Source organism: Trichomonas vaginalis, assembly GCF_026262505.1.
Source record: "Trichomonas vaginalis G3 chromosome Unknown ctg_172, whole genome shotgun sequence".
In the NCBI taxonomy this organism is placed as follows: Eukaryota; Parabasalia; order Trichomonadida; family Trichomonadidae; genus Trichomonas; species Trichomonas vaginalis.
In genome coordinates, this window is record NW_026529259.1 from 141,557 (window position 1) to 166,395 (window position 24,839).

Consider the following 24,839-nt stretch of genomic DNA (forward strand, 5'->3'; position numbering starts at 1 on the left):
TTATGTTATGAAAGAATGGGATGTAGTCTTTAACAAACCAAGAGCAACAATAGTTTCAGAACAAGAATGTAGACAGAAACTTAAGAAAATAAAAGTTGTACAAGTTGGCATGAAGATGTTAGATGCTTGGGATATCTTATTGTCAAAACTTGAAGATTTTTCAGTTCGTGGTATAAAGTTTTATACACCTTCTCCAAACTTCTATTCTATCTTCACTGGATATAAATACGAACAAGTAGAATGGAAAGAAAATATTATAGAAGCTTGGTTAGACCATGTCAAAGAAATTATATGCAATGGAAACGAAAAGGTTTATGAGTATATCTTATGTTGGTTTGCAAACATCTTACAACATCCAAGTGCTAAAAATGAAACTGCTCTCATTATAATTGGAAAACAAGGAACTGGTAAGAATACTTTCTTTACAGATATTTTGTGCAAACTGTTAGAAGGTTATTCGAACCCTAATATGACAAACTTAGAAAACATCTGCGGTAAATTTAACTCTTCAATAGAGAATATGAAACTTATAGTATGTAACGAACTTCAAAGTATAGATACAACAAAAGTTTTGAACTCAGATGCTTTGAAGAGTCTTATAACAGACAAAGTTGGAGTTGTTGAAAGAAAATATAAAGACCAAAGAGTTTGTGAAAATGTTGCAAATTTCATTATGGTTTCAAACAACGCCGTTCCGATGAAGTTAGAAAGTTCTGACAGAAGATATGTAGTTGTCAGAACGTCAGATTCTCATATGCAAGATACAGAATATTTTGACGACTTAGCAGAAACTTTGACACCTAACTTTTACAACCACTTGTTCTCATATTTCATGACATTAGATATTTCAAAGTTCAATCCAAGACAAATTCCACATACCGAAGAAAGAAAACATTGTTAGAAGCAAACAAGAGTGTATATGAACTGTTTATAGATGAGACTAACTTTGAGTGTTTAGATGAAAGGTCATTGTACGATGAATATAAACAATATTGTCAAGAATATGGTTATATGGCAGCGTCTAAACGAACATTCTTGGCAAATGTCAAAAATCTTTTAGACATACAGAACGGCGTATATACAAAGAAAAATTTTTCTGAGTAAATTTAAAAAAAATATTTTTTTATCCGATAGAAAAGATGACGAAATATATTTCAGTCAACAAGTACATGACAGAAGTCAAAGAAGAACTAGACCCATTCGCTTATTTGAATGTTTACTTCTACCATTTTGAAAAGTCTTCATTCAGCAAAGTTTGGAACATCGAACCAGTTAAGTTTGCTATTGTGACTAAAAATGGTGCGAAATTTGAAGACTTAGACATAGAAGGTTTGTTAGCAGTCAAAGAAAGTTTTGACAGAAGGTTTTCAAACCTTAAAGAAGGCAAAGCATACAAACTTGTTATACCTTATGAACCAAAGAAAGCAGACGACTATGAATATTATGAGTCTAAAGTTGTAGAAGTTCAAGGTAAATTGGGTAAAAAGATTTTAGAGTCTAAGCCAGTGTTTGCTCCTAAAGAGGAAGAGAACATTGACATTGACCCAGAAATGTTCTAAAAATAAAATTTTATTTTTACATGTCATATCTCACCTTCTCTGGAACTGGTTCAGGTTCTTTCTTCTCTTCTACTTTCTTTTCTTTCTTCTCTCTCTTCTTCTTCTTTTCTGGTGGAGTTATGTCAAATTTCTCAGAACCATATTTATGTAAAAGTTCTTTGTCCTTTAATAGCTCATCTATTCTGTTTCCTATTTCATCTTCAAGAACAGCGCATGTGTCTTCTTTGCATTCTAAGAACTTTTGTTGGACTTCATCTTTCCAAGAGGCGTCATCTCTGTCAACAAGTCTGTCATTGACAAATTTTAAGACTTCTCTGCCTAATGTTTTATGGTTCTTGTCATATTCCCAGAAACAGAACTTTAGAACAAATTCACCTTTCTTGTTTACACTATGTAAGATTTTATGGTCGACAGAAGTTTTAGAGTCAAAAAGCTTGTCTCGAATATAGATAGCGAAATCACTAGACATTTTCTAAAAGATAAAAATTTTAATTTTTCTAAAAATATGTTAGAAAAAAAGTTTGCTGACATTGACAAGAAATTTGAGAATGTTTTGAAGAAGAACAAGAGGAAGTTAGAAAATGCTCAGATAAAGCCTATACATGACAAGTTCTTATTTGCTCAGAATGGTATAACAGGTCTAATCGCACCACCTGGGTCGGGTAAGACTTTCACTTATCTTAAAATGGCTGCACAACAACAAGAACTAGATGAGAAGAACCCATTCTATGAGTTAGTTGTTATTTGTAGTACTTCTGGTCAATTTGACCAAACCGTCAATTCGTTCAAAGATATTATAAAGAAGTCTAAGTTAGTATGTATAAAGGATACTGAGTTGTTAGATTGGATAAAGAAGTACCAAAGAAGAGTTTTGAAGTATAATGCTATAAATGAGTATATAAATTCTAAGTTTAAAGACCCAAATGAGGAAATGCAAAGAATATTAGAGAAGAAACACTTCAGAAACAAACAGAAAGAGATAGAATACATTTCGAAGAAATTGCAATCTTACGATTGGAAGACTTACCCTCATAGATGTCTTCTTATCTTAGATGACTTTGCTTCTCATCCTTTGTTAAAGAACAGAGAACAAGACATGTGTCGAATTCTTAAGAAGCTCAGACACTTTAACATCTCAGTTGTCATTTGTGTACAGACAGCAAAGAGTTTAAGTAAGGATGTTAAAAGAATACTTACTGATATCATACTTTTCCCTGGATTGTCCGAAGACGATTTCATGGAACTTATGAAAGAGTCCATGGCAGGTAAGTTTGACAGACATGAACTATGGGAGAAGTACAAAGTCATACAAGACCCTCATACTTCTTTCAGAATTCACATCTACGCGAACAAAGTTCAAATTGTAAAAAGTCAAGCTTGAAAATGTAAGTGTTTAGTCTTAGTAAGTCTGTCGGATGGAAGAGTTCTTCCTGTTGTCGGGAAGAGTTCTTCCTGTCGGATGCAAGAGTTCTTCCAGTTGTCGGGAAAAACTTTTTCTGTCGGAAGGAAAAACTTTTTCTGAAGTTCGACCAAAAAGTTCTCAATTTTCGAAAATTTGAATGGTTTACGGACGAACAACAAGAAAAATTTTTCCTGTCTGATGGAAGAGTTCTTCCTGTTGTCGGGAAAAACTTTTTCTGTCGGATGCAAGAGTTCTTCCTGTCGGATGCAAGAGTTCTTCCTGTTGTCGGGAAAAACTTTTTCTGTCGGATGCAAGAGTTCTTCCTGTCGGAAGGATTTGACGAGGCAATTTACCTAATTGAGCTACCTGAGCCATCTGAAGTCAAGCGTAAAAATAAAGAGTGCAATTTACTCTACTTGTTTGAAGTTGTCAAAATACTCTGTTATTTTTTCCTTTAACAATGGCAAATCTTCTTTGAAGGTAAGAATTGTACAACCTTTCATATCATAGTGTGTTTGAGGTAACGTATCTTGAACTATTTGTTTCACATCTTCATTCGGTGTCATTGAAATCGGTAAGTTTTCGCGATAGAACCAATTTCTGTCAGATTTGTAAATCTTAGCAAGGTCGTAAAAGCTTTTGTTGTTTCTTCTGACTAAATGCAACATAACCATATCTTTATCTTCTTCATTTTCCATCTCTTCAGTATAAATCATATACTTATAGTTCTTTTCCTTTCCTTTTGGTACCGAACGTGGTATTCTTTTCTGAATGCTTTTGTCTTTTGCTTCAAGCTTGTTTTCCATCTCTTCACGTTCTTGTCTGTGAAGTTCGTCAAGAAGTTTACAAACATACCATGAATAGCGAGCTGAAGCCCATTGTGCCACATTATTTACGAGAAGTCTATGAACATAATATCCTCTCAAACCATTTGGCAATTTTTCACGATTTTCATAGAGTTTTGGCGACTGGGGTTTCCCTCCCACTCGCTGTTCTTCACGATTTTCAGAAAAAAGTATGTCTCGCTGTGCTTCGCTCAAAAGTTCTTGTGTGCTTTGGTTCCTAAACCAGTCTTTAGGAAGCTTAGTATCTGGAGCAAAACATGCTGTCAAAATACTTTGCATTTGGTACATATCGTCTTTGACCGAACGAATGAGACGGAGTTGTTTGTTAAACTGAACCCACTCATATTCTTCATTTATAGCTTCATGGACTATAACTGTTGTTGTGTTCTCTGTTGTTGACATATCTGTCTTTACATACAAAATAAAAAAAATATTTTTTTAAAAATTAGCGTTATTTTTTTTAAGTTTGGTCATCCTTCACTATATGACAAATATACTATATTTTACTTAAAAATATGCAAGCGGCTCATAGCTCAGTGGTATGGGATACCTCGCTACAGGCGTCGAAGACCTCGGTTCAAATCCCGATTCGCGCAGGTTTTTTCCTTTTATGCAGTGAAATTTCATGTACATAGGTTACTTTGGTGTTAGACCCTAGTGAAGAAAATAGAACGATATAAGTTTACATTTGTAAGGCTACTTTGTGTTAGACCCTAGTGAAGAAAATAGAACGATATAAGTTTACATTTGTAAGGTTGGACGATAAAATTTACTGACTGACGTCGGACATTGTCTTGAAAAAGTAAAAGACTTGTCTTGAAAAAGTAAAAGACTTGTCTTGAAAAAGTAAAAGACTTGTCTTGAAAAAGTAAAAGACTTGTCTTGAAAAAGTAAAAGACTTGTCTTGAAAAAGTAAAAGACTTGTCTTGAAAAAGTACGGGTATCGTCTGAAATCAAGACCACTGTTCTCAAATTTGAGAACTTGACACCAAAAAATTTCTTGAAAAAGTAAAAGACTTGTCTTGAAAAAGTAAAAGACTTGTCTTGAAAAAGTAAAAGACTTGTCTTGAAAAAGTAAAAGACTTGTCTTGAAAAAGTAAAAGACTTGTCTTGAAAAAGTAAAAGACTTGTCTTGAAAAAGTAAAAGACTTGTCTTGAAAAAGTAAAAGACTTGTCTTGAAACAATGACCGACATAGACCCAGCAGATGAGGCAATCTACCTTATAGAGATAAATGAGCTAGTTAGGAACTACCTGAGCCATCTGAAGTCAAGCGTAAAAATAAACGCTTTACATGTATTTTCAGCAACTTCGTCAAATAATTTTATAGCTTTATCTATCTCATCTACTTCAAACGTTTCCTTACCTTTCGTGGGAGCACCATACATTTTCTCAAACTTTTCAAGTAGTTCTGTTTCTGCAGCTCTCATATCATTAACAAACACAACCTTGACTCTATTGACTGTACTGTCATATCTTTGAGTTATATTATATGTTCTTCCTATCTTATATCTCTTTGTATTGAAGTCCTTCGGTTTCTGAACGATGTAAAGTAAGCCTTCACTGCAACGTTCTGAGTCGAATAAACCATATGTTATGAAATTATATCCAACAACTGGGTCTAACCATAACAAAACTATTGGTATAAGACTTTTGTCTATAAGATATGCTGTAGTTCCATAGAATCTTACCGATATCATAAGCTCAGGATTTCTTGTCAAAATTTTCTGAGTAGAAGCAATTCTAACCCAGTCGTGTGGTTTCTTTCCAGATGGAGATATAATGTCTGACAAAGAATATTTGTTGTATTTCTTTGAGTATCTTACGTTTAAATCACCTATTCTAACCAATTTGGTGTCATTGTCTATCTTTTTAACTGTTTCAAACTCAATGTTTAACATTTCTGTTCTTACATACAAAATAAAAAAAATATTTTATAAAAAACTAACTTTATTTTTTCTATCTTAAGGAAATTCATGAAATTTGTGCTGAATTCAGTAAAATATATTTTAGGCGACCAGGTCACTCGGTTAAATGAACTTCTCTGAAAAAGTGTGACAACATGACATTTTGACAACAACACAGGAAATATACTTCTTCGTAAATGTTTTGTCAAGACTTCATCGTAATGAGCGTAAATCAGGCAAAAATATATTTTAGGGTAGATGGGTATATCTACCCCGTTTTCTACCCTCATTTCTACCCCATATGTCCTTACTGAAAAAGTATGTGTTCCATATGTCATTTTACTCAGAATTTTATACAGAATTCAATAAAAATATATTTTAGGGTAGATGGTTAGATCTAACCCGATATCTACCCTCTTTTCTACCCCAGTTATTTTATAAGCGTTTTACATGGTAAACATTGTGAATTCGTGAGACTCTAAACAGTTTCGTAGCTTCAATTTCTTCTTTTAGTACATCGAATGTTTTCACAATGCCGAAAGTTTCTTTATATTTCTTCTTGACATCTGAAAGAAGGAAATCGTCAGCTGTTGGATAGTTTTTGTTTAGAAATGTCAACATGTCCATTTTATCTTCTGCTGGTTTCTCTGCTTCTTTCTTTAAGTCAGCATAGTCGTTTCGCATACGTTCTATCTCTTTTACTGAATAGTTATATTTCCTAATTGCTGCTTTACATTTTGAACATTGTGGGTTCATTTTAGCATTGTACATTGAAACCTTACCTGCTAGTATGACTAAAGCGTCAATGGTTTTCTTTAAATCTGAAGCAGTTGGTTTTATCTGTTCATTCCATACCTTACCTCTTCTGTCTTTATCTCTTATCTGCCATACACATTTTGCAACTAACGAAACAAAGTTGTCGTAGGTCTTAAACTCCCCAGATTTATATATGTCAGAGATGTTCTTATATACCATGTCGCAATCTTTGTCCATGACTTTGTGGTTGCAATGAAATCCAAGAAACTCATAGTTTACCTTACGTATGAACTTCTTTATTTCTACTGAGTCAGTCAGTCTGACTTCTATTTCTTCAAATTCTGGAATGGTTAGTTTTTGTTGTTGGATTTCAGGAAGTTTAGGTAAATGGTCAATAATATCCTGCATTTCATAAAGATATTCTTCATCTGTTTCATCTTTTGCAGTGCAATCTAAATCTCCTTGGAGAAGTTCTTGCTTTATCTTCTGGATTTCTGTTTCAAAAGTATATGAAGAAGGAATGAAGCTTTTCATTTCTACTAACATTGAAGTTGGGTTCATGACTAACGAGTTTGGTGAAGTTGTTGCTAACATGTTCTTACAATAAAAATAAAAAAATATTTTTTTAAAAAAACCAACTTTATTTTTTATTTCGGGAAAACTCATGACAAATTCAAGAGGGTAGAAAAGAGGTTAGAAATCGGGTTATATCTACCCTTCTACCCTAAAATATATTTTTGTCGAAAAAAAATGGTTCATTTACTCACAATATTTTTGTACAAAACGACCCCAAACTTTTAACTTCTTTTCTGCAGCTTCTAATGAAATTTTAGCGAGTTCATATTCTCTAAATTCTCTCTTTAAATCTTCTTGTTCCCATTGGTCTAGTTCGTATGGAGAATCTCTATAACCAGAACATATCTCACGTTCATGTTCTATTTGTTTTTCATGCATTTTTCTAACTTCTTCTTCAAACAAAGGTTTTGCATTCTCTACTGTATCTTCAAGTTCTTCTTCATCTAATTTCTCATGAACTTTCTTGTCTATGGAGTCCAGAATTTTTCCAACTGCTATACAATATTTTGGAGAAGCCCACATTGCAATATAGTTTACGAGTCTTGGGTCTACATACATTCCTCTAACCTGTTTGATTTCATCCGGAATTCCTGCATGAACTTTGTATAAAAAGCAACCCGCCGTTTTCCGCGGGTTGGTATATTCTTCACAAAATGCCTTAAAATACTCTTCCCAGGACTTATTTTCCAACAACCTTCTAAAGTCTTTCCTAAACTGCTGACACATCTTTGTTGCATTTATATAACCATCCTTGTCTCTACGTAAGACTTCAATACCGTTGTAAGTGCCTTTTGTGAATGTTTCGCCATTAGATTTGTTCGTGAACGTTTTTGCTTCGACTGACATTTCTGTTCTTACAATAAAAATAAAAAAATATTTTTTGGTGGGACGTCGGACATTCGTTTGTGGCTTAACCGTCGGACCACAACGATAAAAATCTCGACAAAACATATACGATAAAAATCTCGACAAAACATATACGATGAAGTCTCAACAAAACATTTACGATGAAGTCTTAACAAAAAATATACGATGAAATCTATTTCCTGTGTTGTTGTCAAAATGTCATGTTGTCACACTTTTTCAGAGAAGTTAAAATGACCGAGTGACCGAGTGACCTGGTCGCCTAAAATATATTTTTTTCTATCTTAAGGAAATTCATGAAAATTCAAGAGGGTAGAAAAGAGGGTAGAAAACGGGGTAGATATACCCTTCTACCCTAAAATATATTTTTCAATACTTTTTCAGCACTTTTCCGTAGTTGTATATGAAAGACAATTCGAGATAAAAGTCATAGTATAATGGAATAATATGCTGCACACCGTTTGTTGTGAACCAAACTTGAAAGTCAGAGAAACTGTTACTAGGTGGTTCGTAGAATTTAGAAGCAAAGTCATAAAAGTCCTTACCAATACAAAGAAAACTGTTGTTGCTTGAACTGAAACTTGCATGACACATAACATTTTGAGGGTCAAACACGTTTCTATAAACTGTCAAATCTGTTGGTGGGCGTATAAATTTAAACGGACCGTCAGGTGGTAATGGTTCGTTCTGGTTTAGTAACCGAAGAAATTGTGCCCAAGAACGTTTGTCTACTTCCCAAAATAAAAACTCTGTACTTCTTCGAGGGTTAATTTCAATCCTTTGAAATGAAACGGTTGAGTTCATCTTGTCATATTCTAGTTTCAGATAGTAAGTTCCGTTTAGTAGAGAGTCGTATTTTTCTTGCAATTCCCAATAATATTTGTTTATTTGAGTTTGAAAGTCATTTAGAGTTTTTTCAAGACTTTCGTCTGAACGAACTGTAAAGATTCTCATTTCATCAAATTTGTCTATTAGACCATCAGAACCTCTATACTGACCATGAAAATATACTGCGAACATAAATGCGTTAGTTCTATTTGAAAACAAAACTCTTCTAAATCCTATTGCCTTTGCATCTGAAGGACTTTGAAGCCAACGAATTGGAAAGTCAAACCTGTAAGTACGGGATGAAATTTCTTCATCTGATATAGTCCTACCGGCGTTTGTAAAGATATAGTCTAACGGTTTTGTATCTGCTACTTTTGTTCTTTGTTTTTCAACCTGAAACATTTAATATATGTAAAAATATACTGTTTTAAAATGGTATGCCATTTTTTATTTCATGCAATGTTTTATTTCTGTCCCGTCTTCAAGTATACCCCAGTACTTACGCTTGGAGAGAACATGAACTTCGGAAAATACCTTGTCTAGCTTAAAACAGCCCATTTTCTCACCAACTAAACCCATTTCAATGAGTTTGTTATAGCCTTCTTCGTTCGTCATGAGTGCGTCGATGTTCTCATAGTATACCTTCACTTTGGATTTGACCTCGGAGAAGAATTTGTTGTAGTTGTCAAGGACTGCCTTTGCGAACTGAGGGTAAGACCAATGTTCGACAATAGGTTTTAATGTGGTTACTAAGCCATTTTGACCTTCGGTGAACTCGTACTTCAAAACAAAAGGAGAAAACCTTTCAACAAAGTTGTCGACCTTCTCATAGTGTTTACTCTTCATCTCTTGAGGTTTTTTAATGGAATACCCCCATGTCGAATTCATAAGCAATTTTAATGTCATTGCAAGTTTGGGGTTTGAAGCTTTCCTAATATCATACAGTTGTTGTATGACTTTTCCAACTGTATAGTTCCTTCCTGGGAACTCACCGTCTTCGTTTGGAATTCCAGTCGGGATATATTGGACAAACCTCATGTATGCAGCGTTAAGGTCGACATAGTATATCTTTTCATCTGAGTCGAACTTGTCGCAACCAATTGGTCCAGTTTGTGGAAATTCAAGTGAGTCTCTTATCTTCTGAGAAACTTCTCCTGTTATCTCATAAACATCGTCGAAGCAACCTGTTTCATATAAAACCTTCTGACCTAACTCAGAAGCTCTCCAATACAATTTGACGTCAATTGGATGTCTCAATGGGAGTTTGTTTATAGCATCTTGAAGTTCTTGCAACCTCATTGGAAGTTCTTCTGGTTCAGGTTGGTATCCGAACAATCCAACTCCTTGTGGAACTGTGTACTTCTTTTGTACTAGAACTTTGTCTGGAACAACTTTTGGTCTTGCTAACAGTGAAAAGTTTGTTTCGTCTTTTGGTACAAAACTTTCTGTCAGCTTGTCATCTGGAATTGGTTCCAACAAACCTTTCTCGAAAAGAATGTTAACAGCTCTGACAATGTTGCACTTGCCTTTTCCGAACATAAGACTTTCGTTCAACATGAAGTGGTTGTGGACAATTGCAATCTTCAACCATGGTAAGTCTTTGTCAACAACATAGTCGTCATGTGAAGAACCTTTAGCTGTAGGTATGTTGACTCGGATATTGACATTTGCCAACGGTGCAATTTTTGCCAATTGACCTCTGAGAATGTACCTTGTCTTCACACATGACTCAAGATACTTCATTTTCTCATCTGTAACAAGACCAGAGTTCCTGAGACATGTAAGAATGCAAGGTTCATTGACAATTGTTTCAATTGAATTGTAAATTCCATACCTTGTCAAGTCAATGTCAGACTTATTTATGAAGGGGAAGTATCCAGCATGTTGTCTGACTGCTTGAGGGTTAGGTTGGTATCGTTCGAACTTGACGCTTGCAATCCCTTCAATTCCATTCAAAATATCGGAGTCTGAGTCAAACATTTGTTCTCTCTTTGTAGTCTTGAAAGCGTCAAGAAGTTGTGCGGCTGTTGTGACATTGCCATGTGTATAGTAAATATGACCGTCCAAATCTGTTATAGTCAATCTGAGATTGTATCCTTTCTTATTTCCGTCTTGTATGGCAGCAAGTACACCCATGAAGCCTTCTTTGTTCTTTCCTTCGTCAAAGTTTACTGTAAAGGTTCGACCAGATGTAATTTGACTTCTAACTTCACGGTACTTTTCATATGCATATCTTGTTCTTTCCATGGGAGCATGACCATCCTCTGCACTACCTTTTTTCCTTCTCAAAGGATACAATTGTTCGTTATGTTTCCAGTAGAACCTGGCAAAGCCGTCGTGTCCTTCAACCTGCGGCTCACTAACATCGAAAGGCAAGTTCATAAGACGTTCTTCTTCTAACCTCTCTAGTCTGTTTGGATAATTTGCACGTGCTGTTTCCAAATCCATTTCGTAGCGAAGACCAGCCAGTTTGTCATAGACTTTTATGGGTCTTCCCTTCCTATATTTAAACTTCTTTGAAAGTCTCCAACCATATCTTTCTAACTCTGCTTTTATTCTAGCAGACCTTCTATCCATTCTATACGGGGGCATTTCTATAAAAATAAAAAAATACTGTTTTAAAATGGTATGCCATATAGCTTCTTGAATTTGTTAAGAAGTATTTTAACGTATTTTCCATCTGTATCTCTAGCGTATACATAAGCATAGCCTGCCTTAGTAAAACATACTTGTAATTTTCTATAGTTTACGCCGGTATAAAAGTAGAAAGAGTCCTGTTCTTCGCTATAGTAGTAAAACTCAAACGTATGCTCGCCATAGTCTGTAATTTCAATTGTTTCATCTTCTAGTTCGTCGACAAATTCGAATACAATATCTCTAAATTTGCCTCTGTTCTTACTGTTTTCAGAACGAGTAACCCAACGTAAGTTTTCAAGTCTATTGTCGTTTCTTATATGGTTTATATGGTCTACAAAAGGTAAATTGTTAGGATTCGGTATAAAATGAGTTGCAATGACAACATGTTTAAAATAGTTTTTTCCACCCATCCTCATAATAGCATATCCTTTATTTCCCTCCCATCCGCTTAAAACTCTTTTTGTCTTTTTGTTTCTGACTTCAAATGACTCACAACAGTGAATTTCATATTTCTCATCTAACAAACAAGTTTCCCAACGGTCTTTTCCAACAAACTCAGCGTACATTTCAAATAAAATAAAAAAAATATTTTTTTGAAAAATATACTGTTTTCTTTACTTAACATAACCTCCTGCTGCCATAAGTCTTTGACGCCAACCCATACCAGCTAATGAAGGTTGACTTGGTTTAGTATTGAAACTAAACTTTGGTTTTGGTTTATCTTCAGTTTTTGGTTTTTCTTCTTCTATCGGTTTTTCGTCACTTTTCGGTTCCTCTGACTTTACCTCACCTGCAGGAACAGTTGTGTCGTCAACATCTTCATAAATATCATATGCCATTTGTTTTTGTTTTCCTTTCAACTTTTTGTGTTTGTTGTAAAGTTTAGAATATTTCGACTCTAAGTCAATGAGATGTTCTATAATGAACTGTTGGTCAGTGAAGAATACCTTCCCATCTGTTGTCTCGAAAGCTCCTTCAGACTTCAATATTTTATTTGTGAGAGTCTGTTTCTTTTTTGAGATACTTGCCGTTCCATTTCTATGAAAAGTGACTTTGTAGTTAGGGTTTGTATTTCCAGACCTGGCACTTTCTATTATTGAATTTTTCTCTTCATCTGTAAGTTCTTTGACAGGTTTTGACAATGGTTCTGAACTTTTTGTTTGTGGTGTCAAATCTACCGTTTCAACTTCTTCGGTCATTTCATCTCAGTAAAAAATTTTAGTTTGGTTTGTTTTCAACTGGTTGTTTAGGTTTTTTAAGTCGGTCTAAACTTCCTGAGGTATAGGAAGAACTTGACAAACACGTTGTGTAACTGCTGGAAGTCGACAAATCCATCTTGAACCCATTTGTCTCAATGCTGTATTGTTCATTTCATCTCAGTAAAAAACTTTACATTCCCCACGTTTGAGGCGGTTGCGGTTGGTTGTTGTTTACCCATTGTTGTGCATGGTTATATCCTCTGTTAAAGAATCTTTCACCTTGGTCCATGTAGTGCCCTGCTTGGTTATAGTAGTCATTTGCTTTGTTATAGTAGTTTCCTGCTTGTCTTCCTACATTGTCCATCCATCCTTGAACTTTTCCTCTTGTTTCAGGATTTGGAATAAGATTTGCTGCATCTCGTGCTACCTCCCAACCTTTCTGTACAGTTTGTATAATAGGTTGTGCTTTCTCTTTCAGTATACCTAATGTACTCAAAATCTTCCTTCCAATTCCAAATGCACCTCTGGCTAGTGTTCCCACTGCGGGCAAAAATCTAGATGCGACTCCTGCTATTGCGCCAAATAAACCCATTTCTTATGGGTTAAAAATGACGAATTCAAACAAGGACCCCTATGTTTCTAAGGCAACAAAGAAAGCACTCATGATAAAAATCTTTAGTTCAACACCAAATGCTTGGTTTATGGATATCTTGGAAAACATTCCGAGAGTTAGAACAGATGGACCTCCATACTGGCTAATATTTGTCGGTCAAAACACAAGATACTGTGAAGCCATACCATTACAGTCCAAAAATATTTTAGATGTGAAAACTGCTTTGACAATATTCGTTGACAAATACCATCCAACAAAACTGACATCTGACTGTGAACGTTCTTTCAAATCAGACGATATTAAAAACTATCTGCGTTCAAAAAATGTAAACCAATATTTCATTGTCGACCAAAACCATTCTGCTCTTGGTGTCATTGACAGTTGTATAAAAATCTTAAGAGACTTAAACCAACCACAAGGTGGTGAGGTAGATGAAATGTCATATGACGACAAGTATAGACATTTCTCCATGGCAAAGATGAGACAAGTTTTAAATATTTACAATAGCCGTAAACAAAAAGGTTTGGGAAACCACTCCCCCGAAGAAATGAAAAACAACCCCGACTTAGAGAAAGACTATATATTTAATAGTTTAGTCAAAAGAGACAAACAAAAAGAATGCCAGGCTTCAAACTTAAGAAAGGTGACAAAGTAAAAATAGAAATACCTAAACGCGACCCATATGAAAATACTATTGACTATGACAACAATGGAACTCGACAGGTACTCACATTCGTGTTCGTAAAAATAGAAGAAAGTATACAAGAGAATATTATGAAGTTTTAGGCAAACATGGCAAAATGTACAGACTGCAAGCAGAAGATAAAACTACTATTGTCAGACCTCGTTTCAAACTTGTTAAGGTTCAAGGTGGTATACTTTCAAAGACAGTTCCTAACAAATATAAGACAACTCCTGACGAATATGCTAAAGAAGTTGAAAATGACGACTAAGCAATTCTATACCATGCGTAAACTGTCATGTAAGGTGGCATGTAGTCTTTACTTTGTCCCGTTGTTTGCGTATATCCTGTAACGCGATGTGTATGGTTTCCATCTCCCTGAGTGTCACTCCAGTAACAATTTATAGCAAACTGAACGTCGTCTTTAACATCATATCCTTTACCTTTTTTCAAGGCGTGCCAATCCCAAAATTTATGCTTATGCCAACCTGCTTGAGATGTACTTAAATCTACGTAGTGACTGTGTGCAGGTAAATTTTCACCTGAAATCGTTTTACTTCCACCTGTTTCCTTTGAAGAGTTTGCACAATACAAAAACCTGTCGACTATTTGAGTCCAAGTTCCAAAACCCAGAACTGTTTCTGGTCTGGTAGAGTTCATTGACGTATAAATAGAGCCTATAGGATATAATGTTTGAAGCATTTCTGTCTTTAACGTTTGAAGCTCTGTTTTGTCAGCTTTCTTATCTAACTCATCGTTAACATATGTTTTGTCAGCTTTCTTATCTAACTCATCGTTAACATATGTTTTGTCAGCTTTTTTATCATATAAATCTTGAGCAGTGAATTTAACTTTGTTTTCATCCTCCATGACATAGACATTTCTACATCTAATGTCTTTATCCGATGTTATGTCATCCTCCGATGTTAAACCTTGTGGAAAGTTAGGAGGTTTCCAATTTAATACATCCCCACCAGTTTCTTCAACCGTTCCTTCAATATTTTCTATACCAACAGTTGCGAAGAAATCGTGTGTATGTCCAACGTCACTTTTCCTGTTTAAGGTTTCTTGTAAGTTTGTAATATTTGCAATGGTATGTGTATGAGTCTTTTTAGAATATTCTTTGTCAGCTCTTGTCACTTCACTTGACATTTTATTGTCAACATATGTTTTATCCGCTTTGTCATCTAACATTGCTGGTAGTTCATCTACGTCATAGATGTTATGTGTATGATGTTTTTGTGGGTATGTTCTATCTGTCCATGCGAGAATATAGTCTCTTGTTGCATCTACATACTCTTTGTCAGCTTTGTTGTCAATATCTGCCTTCAAAAGAAGTTCATCTATAGGTTTCTCGTTTAAAGTTCTTTTTGTTGGATTTATACAAACAGTATGGTTCTTACTGTCTTGAAACAGAAACTCGTCTGTCAATGGGTTTATCGTCAGTTTTAAGTTTCCTTCTTTCAATGACTCAGATATCTTAGAATAGTTTGAAAAGTTTGTTGTGTTCTTATTTAGAGCTTGTACAATGAGTTGTCGGTTGTGTTGTATTTCTCTCATAGACGCTGTTTCTTTCGACATTTTTATTCTAGATAAAATATGCTTTCAATAGAAAAAGAAAATTCTAGAGTTGCTACAACTAAACCATTAGATGAACTTTTTACCAATGTCGGTCAAAAGTTTGAGACAGAGACCGTAAAGCATGAAGGCTATCGTTTTGACTACCCGTTAAGATGGCTAAGAGACCCATCCGTCACAAAAGCTATTGGCTTTCGTAGAATGAAGTTCATTTCAGAAGCCATACATGGTTTCCCATTTACGGTCGCTTTTGAAGTTCGATACTATAACAAAGAAAAACGTACGTATGAGAAATTTGAACAGGGAAAACTTTTACAAGTGAATTTGCTTGTAAACTTAGAAACAACTCTTCAAGCTTTTCAAGAAAAAAAAACGATATCTATCTCGAATATGCAAAACAGTACAACATTGACGAAGGAGAATACCATCTCGATATTATATATGACAGGAAAAATGCAACTGTTAAATTCAATAGAATAGAAGACCTTGGAGAAGACGTTTATATTTCTACAAAATATAACAACTTGGCATGGTATAGATTTTTGAGGATGTTAAATCAGCCTGCAGAATATCCAGTACACCCGAACTTTTATGAAGTCGAAAACCCTAATGGAACATATGAAAATGTTTTCGACTCAGATGCTATTATAGTTCATGCTTCATTTTCTGGCGCACAAAACTCTTTTTTATGCTTGGCAAATGACTTTTACGAAAAACCTACAAAGCTATATGAACCACCGAGTGGAAGTATTTCAGACTTTCAAGTATGGTTTACTACAGATGGAAGAAAGAGAATAATTCCATTATACCACGCGTTTTACTTAGAACTTAGTTTCATATACAACTACTATCGAACGGTAAAAATATAATTTTAATACGGTTGAGGTGTTGGATTTGGTTGCCAACTAGACTGTGGTGCAGGTTCAGGCTGTTGTATAACAGGAGCTTGTTCTTCTGGTTCAGGGTCTTTAGGTATAATACCAACGAACTGACCTACTCTTTTACCAATATTTTTGACACCGTTCCAAATTCCTCTTCCGACGGTTTTTATTCCATTCCATATACCTCTTCCAACATTTCGAAAGAAGTTTCCTATTCTTCCAAAGAAACCCATTTTACTATATGTAAAAATCTAATGTCCGCCTAGTCTCTTACGTTTCCTGTTGAGTTCCATAGCATTCTTTAACTGGAGCTCATACATTCTGTTTCTCCTCTGGTAGAAAACATATTCTGGGTCAACTCCTGTGTTCGCGTCATCTGCATAAAGTTGTTTATATCCGACTTCAGGGTTTGTATAAAACTCTTTCCATCTCATATTTGCATACCATGGTGGCAAACCTAACGCAGCGTCATTTGACATGGCAGTTTGCATTTGTACATCTGTTGGCACTTGACCATAGTTTGCCATTGCAGTTTGTATTCTAACTTCATTTGGAATATTCTCTGGGTTTGGTTGTCCAGGTTGCTGTGCATTCGCTAAGTTCTGTGCGTCCATTTAATATTAGATAAAAATATCTCTTACGAGTACATATACTGGACATTTGCAGGCATTGGTTCATCTTCATATTCTCTATATCTTTCTGCCACGTCAAATAAATAAATGACACAATGGAAAAAACCTAAAACAAGTAGTCCGATTTCAAACCACATTTACTTACTAATAAAATTTCTTTATTGTGACACTTTCTCCAGTTTATAGGACCTCTCTCATATTCTATCTTGTCATATATAAACTCATAGTCATGTATGTCCTCTAACCATCTCATAACGGTTTCCAAACCACTTTTATCGGATGTAAAGTAAAAGCATGGATGGTTATGTAAAACGTCTAAAGTTTCTAAAGAGTCTCTCAAAGTCCAGTCTACTTGGTATTGAAAATCCCATGTGTTATAGAACGGCGGGTCCACTATAAAGAAAACATTTTCCTTGTCTTTATATTTTTCATACAACTCTGTCCAATGACATCTCACAAACTCTATACCCTCAATATATTTTTCTATGTCCTCTTTGAAAACATTTGTATAGTTAAGATATAAAACTTTTGACATAAGTGTTTCAATGTCATGAACTCTTATAGAACCACTATACAATAGTCTAGAAGATATACTATCCCAGTCAATATACTCTGCTTTTTTCAAAACCTCTCTGACAGTATTTTTCTTATCTAATGGTATACGTTCCATCTTACCTATAGGTATCTTTTCTTTTAACTCTTTCAATATTTTGTTTGTGTCTGGTATATGTTTGAGACGGTTCATATAGTTGTCGAAGTCATTGCATATAATCTTTGAGTCAGGAAATATTGTATGGCACAAATGAGATATATAGAAACTTCCACCGAACAAGTCTACAAATGTTAGACCATTCGGTAGTTTCTTAAGTTCTCTCAATAGAATATCTTTACATCTACTCTTATTTCCAAAGAAGGGTAACGGTGGTTTTGTAAAATTCATTTTATATACAATAAAAATGTTTTTTCCTGAAAAGTGACAGAAAAGTGACAAAACATGTACGAAGAAGTCTTGAAAATTCAAGAGGGTAGAAAAGAGGTTAGAAAAGAGGTTATATCTAACCTTCTACCCTAAACATTATTTTTGTCTGATTTTACGAAGAAGTCTTGACAAAACATGAAAACATATATAATTTGTGAAAAGCTCCTGGAAGACCCGTATATAAGAACTTCATTTATACTAAACATCTTCAGGGCTAGAAGGCACGAAGTGCCTGGAAGCCCCACTACCTTTTTTTTTTTTTTTTTTTTTTTGATGTAAAGTGGAAAATTATAGTATAACTTATATTGCTGATGACTCGTAAATGGACAAAATATATTTTATTCGAATGGATGTTAGTTTTTATGATATTTCTATTATACTATATATGTCAAATCATTGTATAATATATATATAAGATAAATAGCCCGAATTTTTTTTTATAAAAAAAGTGTTTTTTCAAATTTAATAATAAATATTTTATTCTGCTTATAAATCATATTGTCTTGTAATATTTGATAAAATTATCACTGAATTCTTAATTAGTTTTTTAAAAATATCAATTTTGATTTATTGGACTTGAAAATATTTTATTTATATTATAAATCATATTATCATTTAGTGTTTATCAAAATTATGGTTCTTCGTTTTGTAGCTATATTTTGAATGACAATAGAAAAAAAAATACTAGAAACTAAATATGTATTTAATTTTATAAGTAAAAATTCACATAATGATAATATATTTGTGAAGTTTATTTGAAGAAACGATTTTTATTAATTCAATTTTCATTATAGCATTATTTAGGTGAAGTGCTCTCAAATTGTGAGCCAGACAAATGTTTAATGGCTGCAATAAAGGAACATAGCTCAGGTGCGTTTGCATTGAATATTTATCGTTTTGATTTCACAAAACATCGTTGCGTTTAATCAAAAATTTGATTAACTTAATAAATTTAAAGATTAAGCGATCTCATTTTAACACAATCGGTAAATTCAATACGTCTATGAAACAAAGCCATAATTTCTCGTAGTATAAAATATTTGATAAAATTTTATCGCTTACAGAGGTGGAATTAAAGGGTGAGAGATATATAGATAGACTATATATCTCTCACCCTTTAATTCCCTATACAAAGTTCGAAAACTTGGGTGCAATCAGATCTGATTGCACCCAAGTTTTCGAACTTCATGTAAAGAATTGCTTGCTATGATGTACTGATCATGAATCAGTACATCATAGCAAGCAATTCTTCATCTTAAATATATTTTTCTTAATCAATACATAACTTGTTCGCAATTTGGTTTTAGACGCTATATTTTAATCTAATTTCGATTTTTTATAAAATCGCGTACTTCTAATAAAACGCGATTTCAAAAACAATCGCGATTTTTTTCTGTTCGCAATTTTTCAGAAGTTCGCGATTTTATAAAAAATCGAAATTTTTCTTTGCGATCGAGATTTAAAAATTCGGTTGCGATTTTGCCTAAACAAAAATGAAAAAGATAGGAATAGCAATGAATAGTGATGTGGGTATAGAAAATGTAAGAGATATGAAGGTCAGGTGTGTGGGGCTTCCAGGCGCGTTGCGCCCTCTAGCCCATAAGAAATTTTGCCCAAGACCCAAGAGGAGGACCGAACCCCAGCCGACCAGCCGGTGACAAAACCAAAACCGTTGTTATTTACATCATATTAATAGTGTCACTTTTTAAATATCACTTTTTGTGTCGCTTTTCACAAATTATATATGTTTTCATGTTTTGTCACTTTTCCGTCACTTTTCGGGTAAAAACATTTTTATTATTATATATAAATGAATTTTACAAAACCACCGTTACCGTTCTTTGAAAATAAGAGTAGATGTAAAGATATTATATTGAGAGAACTTAAGAAACAACCGAATGATCTAACATTTGTAGATTTGTTCGGTGGAAGTTTCTATATATCCCATTTATGTCATACAATATTCCCAGACTCAAAGATTATATGCAATGACTTCGACAACTATATGGACCGTCTCAAACATATTCCAGACACAAACAATATATTGAAAGAGTTAAAAGAAAAGATACCTATAGGTAAGATGGAACGTATACCATTAGATAAGAAAAATATTGTGAGAGAGGTTTTGAAAAAAGCAGAATATATAGACTGGGATAGTATATCTGCTAGACTATTATATAGTGGTGCTATAAGAGTTCATGACATTGAAACACTTATGTCAAAAGTTTTATATCTTAACTATACAAATGTTTTCAAAGAGGACATAGAAAAATATATTGAGGGTATAGAGTTTGTGAGATGTCATTGGACAGAGTTGTATGAAAAATATAAAGACAAGGAAAATGTTTTCTTTATAGTGGACCCGCCGTTCTATAACACATGGGATTTTCAATACCAAGTAGACTGGACTTTGAGAGACTCTTTAGAAACTTTAGACGTTTTACATAACCATCCATGCTTTTACTTTACATCCGATAAAAGTGGTTTGGAAACCGTTATGAGATGGTTAGAGGACATACATGACTATGAGTTTATATATGACAAGATAGAATATGAGAGAGGTCCTATAAACTGGAGAAAGTGTCACAATAAAGAAATTTTATTAGTAAGTAAATGTGGTTTGAAATAGGACTACTTGTTTTAGGTTTTTCCATTGTGTCATTTATTTATTTGACGTGGCAGAAAAGTACAGAGAATATGAAGATGAACCAATGCCTGCAAATGTTCAGCATATGTACTCGTAAGAGATATTTTTATCTAATATTAAATGGACGCACAGAACTTAGCGAATGCACAGCAACCTGGACAACCAAACCCAGAGAATATTCCAAATGAAGTTAGAATACAAACTGCAATGGCAAACTATGGTCAAGTGCCAACAGATGTACAAATGCAAACTGCCATGTCAAATGACGCTGCGTTAGGTTTGCCACCATGGTATGCAAATATGAGATGGAAAGAGTTTTATACAAACCTGAAGTGGGATATAAACAACTTTATGCAGATGACGCGAACACAGGAGTTGACCAGAATATGTTTTCTACCAGAGGAGAAACAGAATGTATGAGCTCCAGTTAAGAATGCTATGGAACTCAACAGGAAACGTAAGAGACTAGGCGGACATTAATTTTACATATAGTAAAATGGGTTTCTTCAGTAGTATTGGAAACTTCTTCAGAAGAGTTGGAAGAGGTATATGGAATGGCGTCAAAAACCGTAGGAAAAGGAGTATGGAACGGTGTCAAAATATTGGTAAAAGAGTAGGTCAGTTTGTTGGTATTATACCTAAAGACCCTGAACCAGAAGAACAAGCTCCTGTTATACAACAGCCTGAACCTGCACCACAGTCTAGTTGGCAACCAAATCCAAACACCTCAACCGTATTAAAAAATTATATTTTTATCGTTCGATAGTAGTTGTATATGAAACTAAGTTCTAAGTAAAACGCATAGTATAATGGAATTATTCTTTTTCTTCCATCTGTAGTAAACCATACTTGAAAGTCTGAAATACTTCCACTTGGTGGTTCGTATAACTTTGTAGGTTTTTTCGTAAAAGTCATTTGCCAAGCATAAGAAAGAGTTTTGGGCGCCAGAAAATGAAGCATGAACAATAATAGCATCTTGGTCGAAATATTTCATATGTTCCATTAGGGTTTTCGACTTCATAATAGTCCGGGTGTACTGGATATGCTGCAGGCTGATTTAACATCCTCATAAATCTATACCATGCCAAGTTGTTATATTTTGTAGAAATATAAACGTTTTCTCCAAGGTCTTCTATTTTATTGATTTTAACAGTTGCATTTTTCCTGTCATAAATAATATCGAGATGGTATTCTCCTTCGTCAATGTTATACTGGTTTGCATATTCAATATAGATGTCGTTTATTTTTTCTTGAAAAGCTCGAAGAGTTGTTTCTAAGTTTATAAGCAAACTAACTTGTAAAAGTTTTCCCTGTTCAAATTTCTCATACATACGTTTTTCTTTGTTATAGTATCTAACTTCAAAACCGACCGTAAATGGGAAACCATGTATGGCTTCTGAAATGAACTTCATTCTACGAAAGCCAATAGCTTTTGTGACGGATGGGTCTCTTAACCATCTTAATGGGTAGTCAAAACGATAGCCTTCATGCTTTACGGTATCTGTCTCAAACTTTTGACCGACATTAGTAAAAAGTTCATCTAATGGTTTAGTTGTAGCAACTCTAGAATTTTCTTTTTCTATTGGAAGCATATTTTATCTATAATAAAAATGTCAAATGAAACAGCGTCTATGAGAGAAATACAACACAACCGACAACTCATTATGCAAGCTCTAAATAAGAACACAACAAACTTTTCAAACTATTCTAAGATATCTGAGTCATTGAAAGGGGGTGACTTAAAACTGACAATAAACCCAATGACAGATGAGTTTCTGTTTCAAGACAATAAGAACCATACTGTCTGTATAAATCCAACAAAAGGAACTTTAAACGAGAAACCTATAAATGAACTTCTTTTGAAAGCAGATGTTGACAACAAAGCTGACAAAGAATATGTAGACGATGCAATAGCAAAAGAAGAAGAAAGAGCTAACAATGCTTATGCAACAAAAGAACATACTCATCCTGAACTAGCAGACAAAACATATGTTGACAATAAAATGTCAAGTGAAGTGACAAGAGCTGAAAACGAATATTCTAAAAAGACTCATATACATTATATTAACCAAATACCAAGTCTTAAGGAAACATTAGAGACAAAAGCAGATAAGACTCATACACATTCTATATCTGATATTACAAACTTACAAGAAACCTTAAACAGGAAAAGTGCCGTTGGACATACACATTCTATATCTGATATTACAAACTTAAACGTTAGCCTTGAAAATAAAGCAGATAAAACATATGTCAATGAAATATACCAAAGTTTGATAGGAACAAAAAAAATATTGAAACTATTGTTGGTGACTTTTCTGTCAATGAAGAAAATAAATATTTTAGATGGCAGTTGGTACAGTCCTTAAAAAATGGTACACGGCATAAACTCATTCCGAAAAATAACAATGAAATGTATGTAAGCTATAAAAAGAATGATGGTACACAAGTTAAAGTTCCATTAGACAACAACTGCTACTTAAACTTATATGGAGACGAACAAAAGAAATATTTAAGAGTTTATGAAATGGCAGATATGACATTGCCTGACCCAGCTCCAGCACCATATTATTATGACTATGGAGATGACGACAGAACACCACATGTAGATGAACAAAAGCTAACATTATATTTAGATTATTATAGATATAAAAGATATAATGCAATAGAAAAAACGAGAATAGTATATTATTATACAGATGACAGAAATAAATATTATAGTCAAGATTTTACCTACCCTGAAAACATAAGATTATATTATAAAAAATATTCTGACACAAACCAGAAGAAACCTGAAATAGTTGCACTATATTTTAAGTTCAAAAGAGACAATCCTATAATATCTCATATGTTTGATTTAATGAGCCCAGTAGGTTCTATTTATACATCTATGGAAGCAAGAGGTCCTCAAGTAATGTTTGGTGTTGGTGCATGGGAACAAATAGTCGACAGGTTTTTGTATTGTGCAAACTCTTCAAAGGAAACAGGTGGAAGTAAAACGATTTCAGGTGAAAATTTACCTGCACACAGTCATTACATAGATTTAAGTACATCTCAAGCAGGTTGGCATAAGCATAGATATTGGGATTGGTCAGGAATGACAAAAGGTAAAGGATATGATGTTAAAGACGACGTTAAGTTTGCTATAAATTGTTACTGGAGTGACACTCAGGGAGAAGGAAACCATACACATTTCGTTTCAGGATATACGCAAACAACGGGACAAAGTAAAGAATACATGCCACCTTACATGACAGTTTACGCATGGTATAGAATTGCTTAGTCGTCATTTTCAACTTCTTTAGCATATTCGTCAGGAGTTGTCTTATATTTGTTAGGAACTGTCTTTGAAAGTATACCACCTTGAACTTTGACAAGTTTGAAACGAGGTCTGGCAATAGTAGTTTTATCTTCTGCTTGCAGTGTGTACATTTTGCCATGTTTGCCTAAAACTTCATAATATTCTCTTGTATACTTTCTTCTATTTTTACGAACACGAATGTGAGTACCTGTCGGGTTCCCATTGTTGTCATAGTCAATAGTATTTTCATATGGGTCGCGTTTAGGTATTTCTATTTTTACTTTGTCACCTTTCTGAAGTTTGACGCCCGGCATTCTTTCTTGTTTGTCTCTTTTGACTAAATTATTAAATATATAGTCTTTCTCTAAGTCAGGGTTGTTTTTCATTTCTTCGGGGGAGTGGTTTCCCAAACCTTTTTGTTTACGGTTATTATAAATATTTAAAACTTGTCTCATCTTTGCCATGGAGAAGTGTCTATACTTGTCGTCATATGACATTTCATTTGCTTCACCACCTTGTGGTTGGTTTAAGTCTCTTAACATTTTTATACAACCGTCAATGACACCAAGAGCAGAATGGTTTTGGTCGACAATGAAATATTGGTTTACATTTTTTGAACGCAGATAGTTTTTTACATCATCTGATTTGAAAGAACTTTCACAGTCAGATGTCAGTTTTGTTGGATGGTATTTGTCAACGAATATTGTCAAAGCAGTTTTCACATCTAAAATATTTTTGGACCATAATGGTATGGCTTCACAGTATCTTGTGTTTTGACCAACAAATATTAACCAGTATGGAGGTCCATCTGTTCTAACTCTCGGAATGTTTTCCAAGATATCCATAAACCAAGCATTTGGTGTTGAACTAAAGATTTTTATCATGAGTGCTTTCTTTGTCGCTTTAGAAACATAGGGGTCCTTGTTTGGATTCGTCATTTTTTACCCTATAAGA

The 24,839-nt window shown here is 34.1% G+C and overlaps 11 protein-coding genes and 6 pseudogenes across 17 annotated transcripts, besides 3 other annotated features; 5 read left to right on the forward strand and 12 right to left on the reverse strand.

The window, feature by feature from the left end:
• Positions 1-18,209: part of a mobile genetic element that runs on past the window's edge.
• On the forward strand, positions 110-926 carry TVAGG3_1087300 (annotated as a pseudogene). Its single transcript has one exon. A coding segment is annotated over exon 1 (817 nt).
• TVAGG3_1087310 (protein of unknown function, DUF4108 family) lies at positions 1,140-1,559 on the forward strand (the record flags this gene model as incomplete). Its single annotated transcript, XM_051256902.1, has 1 exon — positions 1,140-1,559. One exon carries the CDS (start codon positions 1,140-1,142, stop codon positions 1,557-1,559), a length of 420 nt encoding a protein of 139 aa, XP_051075852.1.
• On the reverse strand, positions 1,633-2,028 carry TVAGG3_1087320 (annotated as a pseudogene). The gene has a single exon. A coding segment is annotated over exon 1 (396 nt).
• Positions 2,245-2,940, forward strand: TVAGG3_1087330 (protein of unknown function, DUF4106 family; the record flags this gene model as incomplete). The annotated part of the gene is made up of 1 exon (XM_051256903.1): positions 2,245-2,940. One exon carries the CDS (start codon positions 2,245-2,247, stop codon positions 2,938-2,940), a length of 696 nt encoding a protein of 231 aa, XP_051075853.1.
• On the reverse strand, positions 3,124-3,336 carry TVAGG3_1087340 (uncharacterized protein; the record flags this gene model as incomplete). The annotated part of the gene is made up of 1 exon (XM_051256904.1): positions 3,124-3,336. One exon carries the CDS (start codon positions 3,334-3,336, stop codon positions 3,124-3,126), a length of 213 nt encoding a protein of 70 aa, XP_051075854.1.
• Positions 3,369-3,767, reverse strand: TVAGG3_1087350 (uncharacterized protein; the record flags this gene model as incomplete). The annotated part of the gene is made up of 1 exon (XM_051256905.1): positions 3,369-3,767. The coding sequence occupies one exon, from the start codon at positions 3,765-3,767 to the stop codon at positions 3,369-3,371; it is 399 nt and encodes a 132-aa protein (XP_051075855.1).
• Positions 5,096-5,489, reverse strand: TVAGG3_1087360 (annotated as a pseudogene). The gene has a single exon. A coding segment is annotated over exon 1 (394 nt).
• TVAGG3_1087370 (organellar and viral DNA polymerase type B) lies at positions 6,148-7,062 on the reverse strand (the record flags this gene model as incomplete). The annotated part of the gene is made up of 1 exon (XM_051256906.1): positions 6,148-7,062. One exon carries the CDS (start codon positions 7,060-7,062, stop codon positions 6,148-6,150), a length of 915 nt encoding a protein of 304 aa, XP_051075856.1.
• On the reverse strand, positions 7,228-7,602 carry TVAGG3_1087380 (uncharacterized protein; the record flags this gene model as incomplete). The annotated part of the gene is made up of 1 exon (XM_051256907.1): positions 7,228-7,602. The coding sequence occupies one exon, from the start codon at positions 7,600-7,602 to the stop codon at positions 7,228-7,230; it is 375 nt and encodes a 124-aa protein (XP_051075857.1).
• On the reverse strand, positions 8,278-9,138 carry TVAGG3_1087390 (uncharacterized protein; the record flags this gene model as incomplete). The annotated part of the gene is made up of 1 exon (XM_051256908.1): positions 8,278-9,138. One exon carries the CDS (start codon positions 9,136-9,138, stop codon positions 8,278-8,280), a length of 861 nt encoding a protein of 286 aa, XP_051075858.1.
• On the reverse strand, positions 9,184-11,313 carry TVAGG3_1087400 (DNA/RNA polymerases family; the record flags this gene model as incomplete). Its single annotated transcript, XM_051256909.1, has 1 exon — positions 9,184-11,313. One exon carries the CDS (start codon positions 11,311-11,313, stop codon positions 9,184-9,186), a length of 2,130 nt encoding a protein of 709 aa, XP_051075859.1.
• Positions 11,355-11,789, reverse strand: TVAGG3_1087410 (His-Me finger endonucleases family; the record flags this gene model as incomplete). Its single annotated transcript, XM_051256910.1, has 1 exon — positions 11,355-11,789. The coding sequence occupies one exon, from the start codon at positions 11,787-11,789 to the stop codon at positions 11,355-11,357; it is 435 nt and encodes a 144-aa protein (XP_051075860.1).
• Positions 12,852-13,164, reverse strand: TVAGG3_1087420 (annotated as a pseudogene). The gene has a single exon. A coding segment is annotated over exon 1 (313 nt).
• TVAGG3_1087430 (uncharacterized protein) lies at positions 16,578-16,940 on the reverse strand (the record flags this gene model as incomplete). The annotated part of the gene is made up of 1 exon (XM_051256911.1): positions 16,578-16,940. The coding sequence occupies one exon, from the start codon at positions 16,938-16,940 to the stop codon at positions 16,578-16,580; it is 363 nt and encodes a 120-aa protein (XP_051075861.1).
• A 774-nt stretch (positions 18,210-18,983) lies between the features above and the next one.
• Positions 18,984-19,196: a mobile genetic element.
• A 2,425-nt stretch (positions 19,197-21,621) lies between these two features.
• On the reverse strand, positions 21,622-22,176 carry TVAGG3_1087450 (annotated as a pseudogene). The gene has a single exon. A coding segment is annotated over exon 1 (555 nt).
• Positions 22,177-22,194: 18 nt separating this feature from the next.
• TVAGG3_1087460 (phage tail repeat-like family) lies at positions 22,195-22,953 on the forward strand (the record flags this gene model as incomplete). Its single annotated transcript, XM_051256912.1, has 1 exon — positions 22,195-22,953. The coding sequence occupies one exon, from the start codon at positions 22,195-22,197 to the stop codon at positions 22,951-22,953; it is 759 nt and encodes a 252-aa protein (XP_051075862.1).
• Positions 22,954-22,997: 44 nt separating this feature from the next.
• On the forward strand, positions 22,998-23,287 carry TVAGG3_1087470 (annotated as a pseudogene). The gene has a single exon. A coding segment is annotated over exon 1 (290 nt).
• A 636-nt stretch (positions 23,288-23,923) lies between these two features.
• Positions 23,924-24,839: part of a mobile genetic element that runs on past the window's edge.